This window comes from Phodopus roborovskii, unplaced genomic scaffold (genome assembly GCF_943737965.1).
Source record: "Phodopus roborovskii unplaced genomic scaffold, PHOROB, whole genome shotgun sequence".
NCBI classification, from domain to species: Eukaryota; Metazoa; Chordata; class Mammalia; order Rodentia; family Cricetidae; genus Phodopus; species Phodopus roborovskii.
The window spans coordinates 36,368,018-36,380,400 of record NW_026126480.1 but is presented as its reverse complement, the minus strand read 5'-3'; the positions used below and the strand labels follow the sequence as shown (position 1 = coordinate 36,380,400).

The 12,383-nt window shown below is 46.2% G+C and overlaps 1 protein-coding gene across 1 annotated transcript; it reads right to left on the bottom strand.

The window, feature by feature from the left end:
• Positions 1 to 7: 7 nt before the first annotated feature.
• Positions 8 to 11,993, bottom strand: Kat8 (lysine acetyltransferase 8). The gene is made up of 11 exons (XM_051193104.1): positions 11,769 to 11,993; positions 10,144 to 10,218; positions 9,893 to 10,068; positions 5,581 to 5,634; positions 5,315 to 5,479; positions 4,025 to 4,114; positions 1,323 to 1,463; positions 1,136 to 1,229; positions 898 to 1,048; positions 579 to 733; positions 8 to 185 (listed from the first exon to the last, which is right to left on the bottom strand). Exons 1-11 carry the CDS (start codon positions 11,977 to 11,979, stop codon positions 121 to 123), a joined length of 1,377 nt encoding a protein of 458 aa, XP_051049061.1. The 5' UTR covers positions 11,980 to 11,993; the 3' UTR covers positions 8 to 120.
• Positions 11,994 to 12,383: the final 390 nt, after the last annotated feature.

Below are 12,383 nucleotides of genomic sequence, written 5' to 3'. Positions count from 1 at the left end.
TCCAAAGTCCAGCACACCAGCAGAATTTACTTTATTAAAAAAATGACACAAAATAGATCTGTACACATATTTACAGGTTAGAGGCCGGGAAACGCTGGTCTGAAGTAGGGCAGAGGCCACTCACTTCTTGGAAAGCTTGACTTGTTTGTGCTTGGGGGGTGCCCACTTGAGGCAGACAGAGTCCACTGTGGGAGAAAAGAGGCGTGAGAGGCCCGTGAGTCGAGTCTGCTTATACCTGGCTGCTCTTTCTGCGCCCAGGTCAGGTTTCACCTTCTCAGGGTGAGAACAAAAGGGCAACCTCAGTCCTGAAGAGGGGGAGGGAATCCCAGGAATGAGTAACCTGCTCTAGGTTGCAGTCCTAAAAGCTGGTCCAACTGATTTCGGATCTTGTAACAGGGAAAAAAAAAGGGGGGTGGGGGGAGAAGAGCTTGGCTCTTTATCCCACCTTGCCAAACACATGTAATCGCAGAGGGCGCATGTACACACACATACACACATACACACACACACACACACACACACACACACACACAGAATATACTTGCGCACATGCATGCACACAGCAGCACCCAACACACCTGTGATAGGTGGTTTCTTATACTGGGCACTTTTGAGGTGTTCCTCTACCAGCTTAGGTGTGACACAGATCACATGCTGGCCTTTCCAGTACTTGACCATGTTGAGGGACTGCAGGGTGCTGATGATGTCATTCTGGGTGATGCTGGTCATTTGGCTGTAGAGAAGGCATAAGAGTTCATGGAGACAGCAAAAGGGATAAGACACAAGACCCATGACAAACCTTAGGAGAGCCTGTTCCTAGAGGATTCTAAGATGATCTCTCACAAGGGTCCTGATGGACAGTATATCCTGGATCTGGCTGGAAACCAAGGCTCTTACCTAAGATCTTTGATAGACAATGTGCCCCGGAAGTCTCGCAGGATCTCTAGCAAGACCCATGACCAGTAGCTTCGGTAGCTGAGTTTGCCCAGGTCACTCAGTGGCTTCTCTGGAGAGCCTACAGTACTCTCCAGCTTGGAGAGCTCATAACCTGGCAGTGACAGAAAGAACCTTAAAGACCCAGCTTCTCCCATCCCCAACTACAGCACCCACTTCCTAGATGGCAGCAGCTACTCACTAAAAGCAATGAGAAACTTCCCATAGCCACGCCGCTGGTAGGGGGGCAGTGTCAGGATGCAGGCCACATTGTTTCCATCGGGTGATTCCTTCTCCTGTGGAGTATAGGGTATTCAGGTCCTTTGGGGTCCTAGCCTCCATTCTGGTTTATAACACCCTCTTCCCAGGCTCCCCCCCCGGTCTAGTACCTTAGAAAAGTAGCCGACAATGTGGGCCCCTTGCCTGTCTACTTCCGTCAAAATGTAAAAGACAAAGGGCTCCACGTCAAAATACAAGGTCTTGTGGTCCAGGAAAAGCTTAGCCAGCAGGCACAGGTTCTGACAATATATCTAGGGATAAAAGATAGAAACATGCTACGCAAATAATACAATGCCTCTGCTGTCTGGGGTCCAGGAGCCACTCTGAAGCTCTCTAAGTGCAGTCAAGGAGAAGGAGTAAGCGCTTCCCCAGAACAGAATAAATCCAAAGCAGAAAGAGTCTTCCAGTCAGTGAGGTGGACAGGAAGGAGGCCCAAAGTGAAGTCTATTTGCACCAACAGTAACAGCAGAGCTAGACTGATCATAGATAGCTTTCTTTATTATTTATTTTTTTATTTGTTTTGTTTTGTTTTTCTTTTTTTGAGACAGGGTCTCATTATGTAGTCCTGGCTGGCTTGGCCTCAAACACAAAGAGATCTGCCTGTTTCTGCCTCACCTCCTGAGTTCTGGGACTACTGGTGTATGCCAGCATGCCTAACTATCTGACACTTTAAAATATTAAATTTATTGGTGGGGAGGAGGTACACACGTCATCGCACACATATGAAGGTCAGAGAGCAACTTGCAGCTGTGTTCTTGCTTTCCATTATGGGTTCCAGGATAAAGTCTGGTTGTTGGGCTTGCATAGCCAGGACTTTAACCTGCTGAGCCATCTGACCATTTTTGAGGGCTAAATAAAGGGTAGGATTTTACACACATATTGGCTTCAAAGCCAGGCTTCGGTGGCACACACCTTTTATCTCAGCACCCGGGAAGCAGAGGCAGGTGGATCTCTGAGTTCGAGACCAGCCTGTTCTACAGATTGAGTTCCAGGACAGGCTCCAAAGCGACACAGAGAAACCCTGTCTCAAACAAAACAAAACAAACAATTGGCTTCAATCTTTACAGACATTAACTTGTGCTTCAGAACAGGAAACTGAGGCCTTAGGTTCCACAGCTGGTGAATTCCAGGGTAGAAACTCAGCTGGGTCCAGCCTCAGTCCCACTCACAGGTGAGCCCGCACCAGTCAATTCGAAGCTGCTAAGCAGAAGTTGGTAACTGCTAACTTGAGAGGTCTGTAGCCAGACACCTGAGCTGTCTGCCCAATGGGGCAGCTCCTAGGCCTCCGATGAGGATACAGAGAGACAACAGCACCTTACAGCTGGCTTCTTAATGCAGATTTAAAGGTTTCCAATTTTTGTTTTCTTTTTTTCACTTCATTTTTGTTTTTGAGAAAGGGTCTTACTATAACCTAGAACTTACTCAGAGCAAACTGGCCTTGAACTCTCAGAATCTGCCTACCTTTCCTTCCCAAGTGCTGGGATTTAAAGATGTGTGCTATCACATCCAGTCCTTTTGTTGTTTTTGTTTTTTTGAGACAGGGTTTCTCTGTGTAGCTTTGGAGCTTCTCCTGGCACTCACTCTGTAGACCAGGCTGGTCTCAAACTCAGAGATCCACCTGCCTCTGCCTCCTGAGTGCTGGCATTAAAGATGTGCACCACCACCACCACCTGGCCCTTTTTATTTCTGAGTCATGGTTTAGACAGCCTACTGCCCAGGTTGGTCTCAAATGTGTGGCAATCCTCCTTCCTCGGTCTCCTGGTGCTAAGATTGTAGTGTGAGTCACCACACACTGGATGTCTGGGTTTTTTTTTTTTTTTTAACCTCTTCTGCTCTCTTACCCAATCTAATACTGTGTGAGCCCAGCACTGCTAGTCTGACAGGACTCAGGAGCCTGAGTGGAGAAGTGTGGTGTTGATTTAAGGCCTCAAAGCTGGCAGAAGGTGGAGCTGGCAAACGCCATCCCCACCCCTACCTACCCTGTTTCCAGTGGAGGCTCCTTCTGTCATTCTACCAGTTCAAGCTGAAGGAAATCAGAGTAGCCAGCAGGGGCCAGGCTCAGTATTCCCCTAGATCAAGGCCACCTGAGCCCCAACAAGTCTCTAATAACAACAAAGGCCATGTTTACCAACAGCCTACTAGATGCCAATCATGTGCTACATACCTGACATCTGTGGTCTCATTTGTTCTCCAAACAGATGAGGTAAATAATTATGACTCTTATCTTATGGATGCGGAAACAGGAACAAACAAAGTTAAGTAACTTGTCTGATGCCAGCCAGGAAGTGACATGGTGATCTAAGAAGCCTACCCTCTTCATCTTGTACCGCATGGCCCTTCAGGGGAGACTTGAGCACTTGCTAAAGCTCTCCCAGACCCAGCAGGCAGAAGCAAAGGAGGCAAAGTGATCCCTGCTCCCAGTGGAGCCTTTCCTCTGAGAAGCAGGGACTCAGGCTGTCCAGAGCTGAGTAGGAAATCTATTACAAAAGGGCTTCCCCTTCCAGGCAAACATCTTTGGATCACACAGAAGGAGGAAACGGAGAGCAGCCTCAGGCCAGACAGTCTTCACTTGAGGCTCCAGAATGATCCAAACCAGAACTACCCTGTCAGAAGAGGAGTTCCCAGAAACAGAGGGGAGACCTGGCCTGAGGTGGTATACCACATGGCCATGTTAACTATGCACCAACACAGACAAGCACCAAGCAACACCAAGAGTAGATACAGATACGCACTGAAGGCTCTGCCTGGTGGAGGTGATAACGACTGCCCAGGAGAAAGCCAGTTTCCCACAAGTCCTGGGCTACCAGCTCACCTTATGGTCTTTGCCATCCACTTCATACACAGAGATGTTGCTCTTGCGATAGATCTCCTTCCCAGGGGGTTGCCGCCACTGACACTGGCCCTGGGAAACCGGGTGAGGGAACAAGCTTCAGCTTCAGACCTTTATTCTCTGCTAAGTGACTTCCACTCAGCACTGTGTGGCTGAGTCTCTGCCTCTCGGTTTTGCCATGGTGCAGGCCCCTATGTTCAATGCTTTATATCCAGTAATTTTTGTTTCCTCACCAGAATAGGATCTATTTCTTAACTAAGACACAAAGAGGCAAATAATTTGCAAGCATCACAATCAACTGGCCATGACACCTCTTTTCCTAAACCTCATATATTTGCCTCTGGGCCTACTTTGGGAGACGTCCTGCTGTACTAGTGAACAGCACCCCCTTCCTGCCAACTGTAGTACAGCATTTCTTACCAGCTGACTTCATTGCTTAGGAGCTATTTGTTGCCTCTTTTGCCCTGAAGAGCCCAAGACCGGGCTTTAGTAAGGAGCAAGGAACTTGAATAAGTTGGTCCCCATTCTGCAGAAGAGGAAACTGAGGTCTGACAAGTGGCAATGAGTTGGTCAGTTACCCTGCAGCAGTGGGAAACCTATCTCTATTTTTGCTTCTTTCCTTCCTTTCTTTAAACTTTTTTTTTTTTTAATTATTTTTTAGCTGGGCATGGTGGTGCACACCTTTAGTCCCAGCACTCTAGAGGTAGAGGCAGAGGCAGGTGGATCTCTGTGAGTTTAAGGCCAGCCTACAACTACAAACACACACACACACACACACACATATATATATGTGTGTGTGTGTGTGTGTGTATGTGTGTGTGTGTATGTATGTATGTATGTATATATATATATATATATATATATATATATATATATATATCCTGTAATGTATGTTTGTGGGTATGTATACTTGAGTGCAAGTTCCAGCAGAGACAAGAGGAAGACTTTAGAGCTCCTGGAGCTGGAGTTACAGGTATCTGACATGGGTGCTGTGAACTGAACTTGGGTCCTGTGCAAGAGAGTCCAATGTTCTTAACCCCTAAGCCATCTCTCCAAAGTTCTGCTTTCTTTTATGTAGTCCAAGTCAGCCTAGAACTCACTATGTAGCTGAAGGTGACCCTGAACTTCTGTTCTTCCCATCCCTAGGCACTGGGATTTAGGAAATATCATCACACCAGAGGAATCCAGGGCTCTAGCCCCTTGGGCACTTCCCCTACTTCTCTGGACTCTTTCCTGGATGGGTGACTGCCTCTGCTGCAGGCCCAGCCTCACCAGGTGGAAGCGGTAGCTCTTCTCATACTTCATGTACTTGAGGCAGTACTCGCAGAGCCAAAGCTTAGGTTGCTTCCCATAGTCTTCTGGGAAAGGTGAGAAATACCAGGCATCAATTTCATAGTTCCCAATGTGGATCTTGTCTACATACTTCACTTTGGTGATCTGCAGACAGGGAGAGTAGGGGGCAGGGCACAGCTCAGCTCACCAGGGAAGAGGAGGGCAGGGAGTACCCCAGCTGGTCCCCAGACACTGCTTATACTTACCGCCTCATGTTCCTTTTCCAAGGCTGCTGTGGTGGGGTCCATCTCTGCATAGGTCTGGGCAAGAAGTGCACAGAGATGAACAGACATGGTTAGATTGCCAACTCCCCCACCCCACCCCACCCCCGTCTCCGTGTTTACCTATTGTCATCTACAATAATAAGACCTTACAGTAATACTAAATAATCGAAGTATCAATAATCATGTCCATAGCTCATTTGTTTTACTTGGTTGGGAGGTTGGCTCTTCTGAGCTCCTCTCCTATCTGCCTACCTACCAACACATCCAGATGCCTCAGGCTGGACCTTGAGCTACATAAGCAGCACCTGGGGTTAGGCCTGGTTCAGGGTTAGGTTAAAAGCTTCAACTTGGCAGTGGTGGTGCTCGACTTTAATCCCAGAACCTGGGAACCTAAGGCAGGAGGAGCTAGGTCAACAAGTATGAAGCCAGCCTAGACTTTGTGGGACCCTGGGTCAAAACAAACAACAAAAAACCCCAACAAAAATCAGACTGAGGCAGAATGTGGTGGCACACATTTTTAAATCCCAGCACTTGACAGACAGAGGCAGGCAGATCTCTGAGTTTGAGGCCAACAATAAGATCCACTGCTAGCTTGGGATGAGGATGTTCCATGAGGTTCTCCCTGTCTTCTCATGCCAGACAGCAGGTATCCAGAAAGAACTTCTAGGTCCCTCTTCCTCCTGGGCCCACTCTTAAACATCACTGCCTGTCACTGGCCAACTTGCTCTTAAATCTTCTCAGTGGTCAACTGAGTCAATGCCAATTCCTATCTCATGGCATCTCTGGAATCCATTCCTGTGGAACTTTTCTCTGACCCACTCCAAATAATCACTGCTGCTTTAGGTCTGAACAACTGACCAGGGTTCTTTAAGCTCCCTGCTACATCTCAGCTCCTTCAAATCCATAGGTATCAAACCCTTTCACACATGTACTGACTTCCACTTTGAGGATGCCCTTCCTCTCTTCATACTCTATATGCTCATCTCACCTTGGCACAGAGCACAGGTCAGGTGAGTCTATGACAGCTCTGTGAACTATCATGTATAATTATTTTTGCTCTTCCCTGTCGTTCAAGGCTCAACATCTTTGCCAAGCATCTTCCAGGAAATTAAATAGATTCACATCTTTGTGTTGGTTGTTGTTAATTATGTTGTTTTTGAACAGGGTCTCAATATGCATAGCACACTGGTCTGGAATTTGCCTTGTATCCTAGACTGGCCTTGAACTCCAAGCTTACAGGAAATTCTTACCTCAGCTGACCTCAGTCCTTCCTACCTCAGGTCCCCAATGCTGTGAATACAGGTGTGCACCACCATATCGGGCCTTGACAGAGAATTCTTATTGCAATTGTACAGAGTAGTAAACAGACACAACAGGATGAAGTCACTTGCCCGTGGGTACCTGCAACTGCCAAGCACTCTACAGATATTTCATTTAGCTTTTATGAGTCTTTGAAACAAGAGTGCTTGTTATTCCCACTATACAAAAGAGGAAACTAAGGCACAAAGAATCAAAGTCACTTGCCCAAGGTCATAGAACTGGTATTTGGCAGAGTAGCTTTGGTCTGCCCAACTTGACAAAGATAGGAAAAGCAAAAAGAACAAAGATTTTTCTCTTCGAACGCTTCTCTTAACTGCATTTCTCAATTTTCACAAAGCACAATTCTTTTCTGCGAATACATTAAAGAATTACAGAACCACTATTTTTCTTAATGTTGTGATTTATTTAGAATTAAACACTAATTAAACAGGGTATGGTGGTACACACCTGTATCCCAGCACTTCAGAGGTGGAGGCAAGGAAGTCAGTTCAAGGTCATCCTTGATTATATAGCAAGGTTAAGGCCATGTCTCAAAAAACCCCAACCAATCAACAAGGAAACATCCCCAATAATTAGGTAGATTCTGAAGCACCTTGCTGACAGTTTTGTCACTCATCCATCACTACTCAGCCCACCCACTGTCTACCTGCTGAGAGGCACTCTATTCGAATCAGAGGACAGCCTTTTAAACCTGTACTGTCCAACAGAACAGACATTAATCACAAGTGCTATTTAAACTCAAATTCATTACAACTAAACAAAAAAAAATTCTACAGAGTTGTTACACAGAAAAAAACCTGTCTGAAAAAACATCTCCCCCCCCCAAAAAAAAAAGTTCTACTCAAACTGGACACACACAAACTAGTACTGGAGAGAGCCACAGGTGACTAGAGGAGCTACAGTGTTTGCTAGTCCATAAAACACAACAGTTCAACTAGACAGTGCTACCCTAGACCTGGAGTCTTTCAAGCCTAGGGTATTGAAAACATTTCCTACCCAGTTGAAATGTCTGTGTATATATACATGCATAGATTACTAGTCAAACAAAACTATCTCAAAACAGTACTTACCCCTAAGAAAGTGGAAAACATCCATATTGTCTATATTATCCTATTTCTTTCTTCCATTAAAAACTTTTAAAGGGGATGGAGAAATGGCTTAGAGGTTAGGAGTATTTGCTGCTCTTGCAGAAGACCCAGGCTTGGTTCCCAGCACCCACATGGTGGCTCACAGCCATTTGTAATTACAGGGAATCCAATACCCTCTTCTGAACTCTGTAGGCACCAGACACACATGTGGTACACATGCAGACAACATTCACATACATAAATCCGAAAGGCTTTTACAACATACCACACACAAACACCAGTTCACAGCCTGTTTGTTACCACACTGTATCTGCAGTGGGAAAACATGGTTGCAGTGTATTCCCCAAGAGCTTGGAAGGGCAGAACTACGACACCAAGGCTCATGGCTGCTGAAGTGCCTTAGAGGGAAATCAGTGTAGGTCTGCTCCCTTTCCTGAATTACAGAAAAATGTAAGGTTTTCCTTCCTTCCTTCTATCTTTTCTCTAAGCATATTTTCTTTAATACTTTGGTTTCCACCAATATTTCGGCCTTCCCCACTCCTCTAAATTCCTTCCATGTGTTTGACTATCCACCATACATCTGACCTCCCTGCCATTTAAAATGACATGATTCTTTTCCTAAACTGTACGCCCTGCCTGCCTTGGTTTTTTTTTGTTTTGTTTTGTTTTGTTTTTAAACTCTAATAAAACTGTCAAACTTCCAAACAGAAAGAAAGGAGGGAAAGAGAAAAAATGGAGGTTCAGAGTGGGAGGAACATAACCCCAGGAACAGTCTAGGCCAGCCCAGGCTACACAGTACAACATACCAAGACAGCCAGGCACTATGACTCACTCTTGTAAGCCTAGCACGTGGGAAGTAGGCACAGAACCAGGAGTTCAAGATCATTCTTGACTATGTAGGAGTCTGAGGCCAGCCTGGCTACATGAGACAGTCTTAACAAAGAGAAAGGGCCACTGACATGCTCAGTGGGTGCTGTCATGTGCAGTGGAAGCCCAGAGACCTAAGCTTGAACCCTGGAACCTACTTAACGGTAGCAGAGGGCTGACTTCACAAAGTTGCTCTCTAGCTTCCACATTCTTGAACCATGGCACACATACATACCTCCCACACACACAATAAATACATTTTTTGAAACATATACATACACACATACGTTTTAAAAAATATTTTTTTTATGTGTATTGGGGTTCTATCTGCATGTATGTCTGTGTGAGGACACCAGATTCCCTGGGTGCTGGGAGTTGAACCCACATCCTCTGAAGAGCAGCCAGTGCTCTTTAACAGCTGAGCTACCTCTCCTGTCCCCTAAAGATTTCTAAACCTACCTGTGCTCCCTCTGTAAACTGAGAACGATGCTCAGCAAAAGGCCACTCTGCAATACCAGAGCAAGGTGGGAATGAAATATATTTAAACTAATACTTAGGCGTACAAACCATTAATGTGTGGCATAACTCATGCCCACCATTTAACCAGCTGTTTAACATGCTAACTTCCCTGAGCCTACTTCCTCATGTACAAAAAGAACACATTTTCCCTAGGGTGATGAACTATTGAAGAAGATTTGATGAATTTTTACAGCACTCAGCATGGTGCTGGATAACCAAGTAACTGATGTCATTTTGTTTTCTTTTCCTTCCTTTTGAACTTCAAGTTCCAGAGTTACAGCCCTAACTGTACCATTTCCTTGTTGTGAGTCAGCAAGTCTCTTCTCTCTATAAGCTGAGGTTTTTTACATATGATGAATAAATGAGAGAGAAAATCCTGGCACACAACAAGAATTCAAATGCCAGGAGCTATGGTTTTGTTACTGGGGCCCAAGAGGCCAACTGGGCTTGGCAGAAGCAGCTGGGCCCCCTGAGCCCTAGAGAAGGGAAGGGGCCAGGACCTTCTGTACGTGGTTGATCTCATCATGCTTTCGTTTTTGGTTTCGAGTGATCTTGCGCTCAGGCTGCTCCGCCAGCTCACTCAGGTATTTCTCAGAGTTCTTTTGCACAGCATCCTTCACTGTCTTGGTCAGTGCTAGTCGGTTCTTGTCCACCCATTCGTCCAGTCGCCTGTTGACTGTTAAGATGAACCATGAGGGACTGACCTGCTACCTCCTCCTTCCACCCAGGCCCAATGGCCCCAAACACTCACAGCCTACATAGTGTACATAGAATTCTTCTCGGCCCTCCTGGTCATTCACTCTAGACTGGATCACTTCTGCTGAATCTGTAAAGAAAAAAAAGGGGTCAGATGCACTGAGGGATGATTTCCAGATCCATGTGTCTACATCCAATATAGTACTTATTTACCCTGTAAGGTGAGCTAGGTTAGCACTTTAGTTTCAGGGGAGAGGATGAGGCTTACAGAGAGCCAGAGATTTGAAAACTGAGAAAACCTGTGTTTAAGTCTCACTCTAAAGTCAGTGCTCATTTTAGTCATTCATTTATTTGGGGGACATGAGAGCTGGCTGGGGATTAAGACAGTTTAAGCCTTTATATAATTCTTCCTTTACATTTCCTAAATGAATGTAACTAACTGACCACATTATTTTGACTTTCTGAACCTTAGTTCCTTCATCTGGAAAGTAAGAATAGTGCCTACCTAAAAAGGGTAAAAGAATGGCTTAATTTTTTTTTAGCAGTGTCAGATTCCTAGCAAATTTGTCTAGAAACTAATGCTTGTCTGGCCTTCTGCTATGTTACTGATGGACACAGAAAGCAGATACAGTAATGCATCTGAAGAGATCTTGCACTCTAACAGTTTCTCATTTAACAGAGAGCAGATAATTTTAACATGTTACATACATTATGGGTGAGGTATGAAAATAATATTATAGAACATACAAGCATTTCACTTTGCCTGAAAGGGTCAAGAATGGGCTCACCACGGGAGATAAAGTTAAGAGCTAGCTAGGCAAACATGACAAGAGTTAACCGATCCTGAGAAGCACAGGTGACATAAAGGCACAGTCTTTGGTGGGCAATGGCCTTTAGTAGGAGAACCTGGAAACTGTAGGTCTTAGACATGACCGCTGCTTTGAGTTTTGTTTTTCAGACAGGGTCTTTCTACGTAGTCCTGACTCTCCTGGAACTTGCTATGCAAGCTAGGCAGGTCTCGAACTTACTGATATGCCTTCCCAGTGCTGGGATTAAAGGTGTTCATATCAGGCTGGACATTTATTCTAGTTTCCAGATTACATTTATTTATCTTATTGGGGGGGGGTTGTAGGTGATGTCAGAAGACAACCAGTGAGATCATTTCTCTTTCCACCATTGGGTCCTGAGGACAGAACTCAGATCCTCACGATTGGTGACAAACACCTTTATCTGCTGAGCCATCTTAGCGTGGGGTTTATTTTGAAGAGGGAAGGAAAAGGAACATAAGTAAATGGGGAACGAGTTTTTTATGAACTGGGTGTCCTCTTTGCTGGCGATGTAGAGGACAAGATAAATGTAAAGACAAAAAAACCAAAAAACACCAGTGAAGGAACATAGCATGAAAAAGCTTGAAATCGGACAGGAATGAGTGCCCACACGCTTACAATGTGATCACCTTACTGGTGGCTTCACAAGAGAAAACAGGCATAATCACCGACTACAGACTCCCACTAGAGAGCTGGTTTCTCGGCTCCCGAAATTTCTGCATTCTTACCTCACCTGGGACACTTCCCTCACGCCCAAGACTCCCTGCCCCCAAACTCCGCCCTATGGAGCACCCATTCGTAAGCCCAGCCCCATCCTTAAACCCCGCCTGTAGGCCCTGGACCCCGCCCTCACGCCAGGTGCTGTCGGGGCGCCGGCACAGGTACGTTTCTCCAATTTCCACGGTGACTTCTGGCTCGCCACGCGCCGGGGTTGGCGGAGAGACGCGGCCCGGAGACCGGGCAGGCCCCTCGACTGCTGCATTTTCCCCGGGCCCGGGCTCGGCCTCCCCCACAATTCCCGAAGTGGTTGCAGCAACTGCAGCTGTTGCTCCCTGTGCCGCCATTGCGATACCGGAAGTGATGCGGGGGGGGGGTCTTAGAGACGGCCGCTTTTAATTCCGGGTCAGCGGGGAGGGGGCGGAGTTTCAGTGTTAGCCATAGGAGACTGTTGTGGCTTTTGACTCGTGGTGGGTGCCCCGTAGGGCTGTTGGTAGTTCACACTCTAGAGACCCTTCCAGTCTGAGTTTCTCTTTTTGGGGGACGGTTTCATGATATAGTCCTGACTGACTTGGAACTCGCAACCAGGCCGGCCTTGAACTCACAGATCCACCTGCCTCATCAGGTGCTAAGATTTAAAGACGTGCGCCACCACACCCGCAGTTTCTGTTGATTTCGAGTCAGCGTTTCCTCTGTGTGGCCCTGGCTGTCCTGAAACTAATCTGTACACCAGGCTGGCCTCGAACTCATC

What these genes read in the sequence shown, in the direction of transcription:
- Kat8 (XM_051193104.1), bottom strand. Translation starts at nt 11,979, where the DNA reads ATGGCGGCACAGGGAGCAACAGCTGCAGTTGCTGCAACCACTTCGGGA. An exon ending in AGATCAACCACGTACAGAAG is followed by an intron (nt 5,635 to 9,892) that starts GTCCTGGCCCCT and finishes CTTCTTGCCCAG; the next exon opens with ACCTATGCAGAGATGGACCC. An exon ending in GAAGTTTCTCATTGCTTTTA is followed by an intron (nt 1,049 to 1,135) that starts GTGAGTAGCTGC and finishes TGTCACTGCCAG; the next exon opens with GTTATGAGCTCTCCAAGCTG.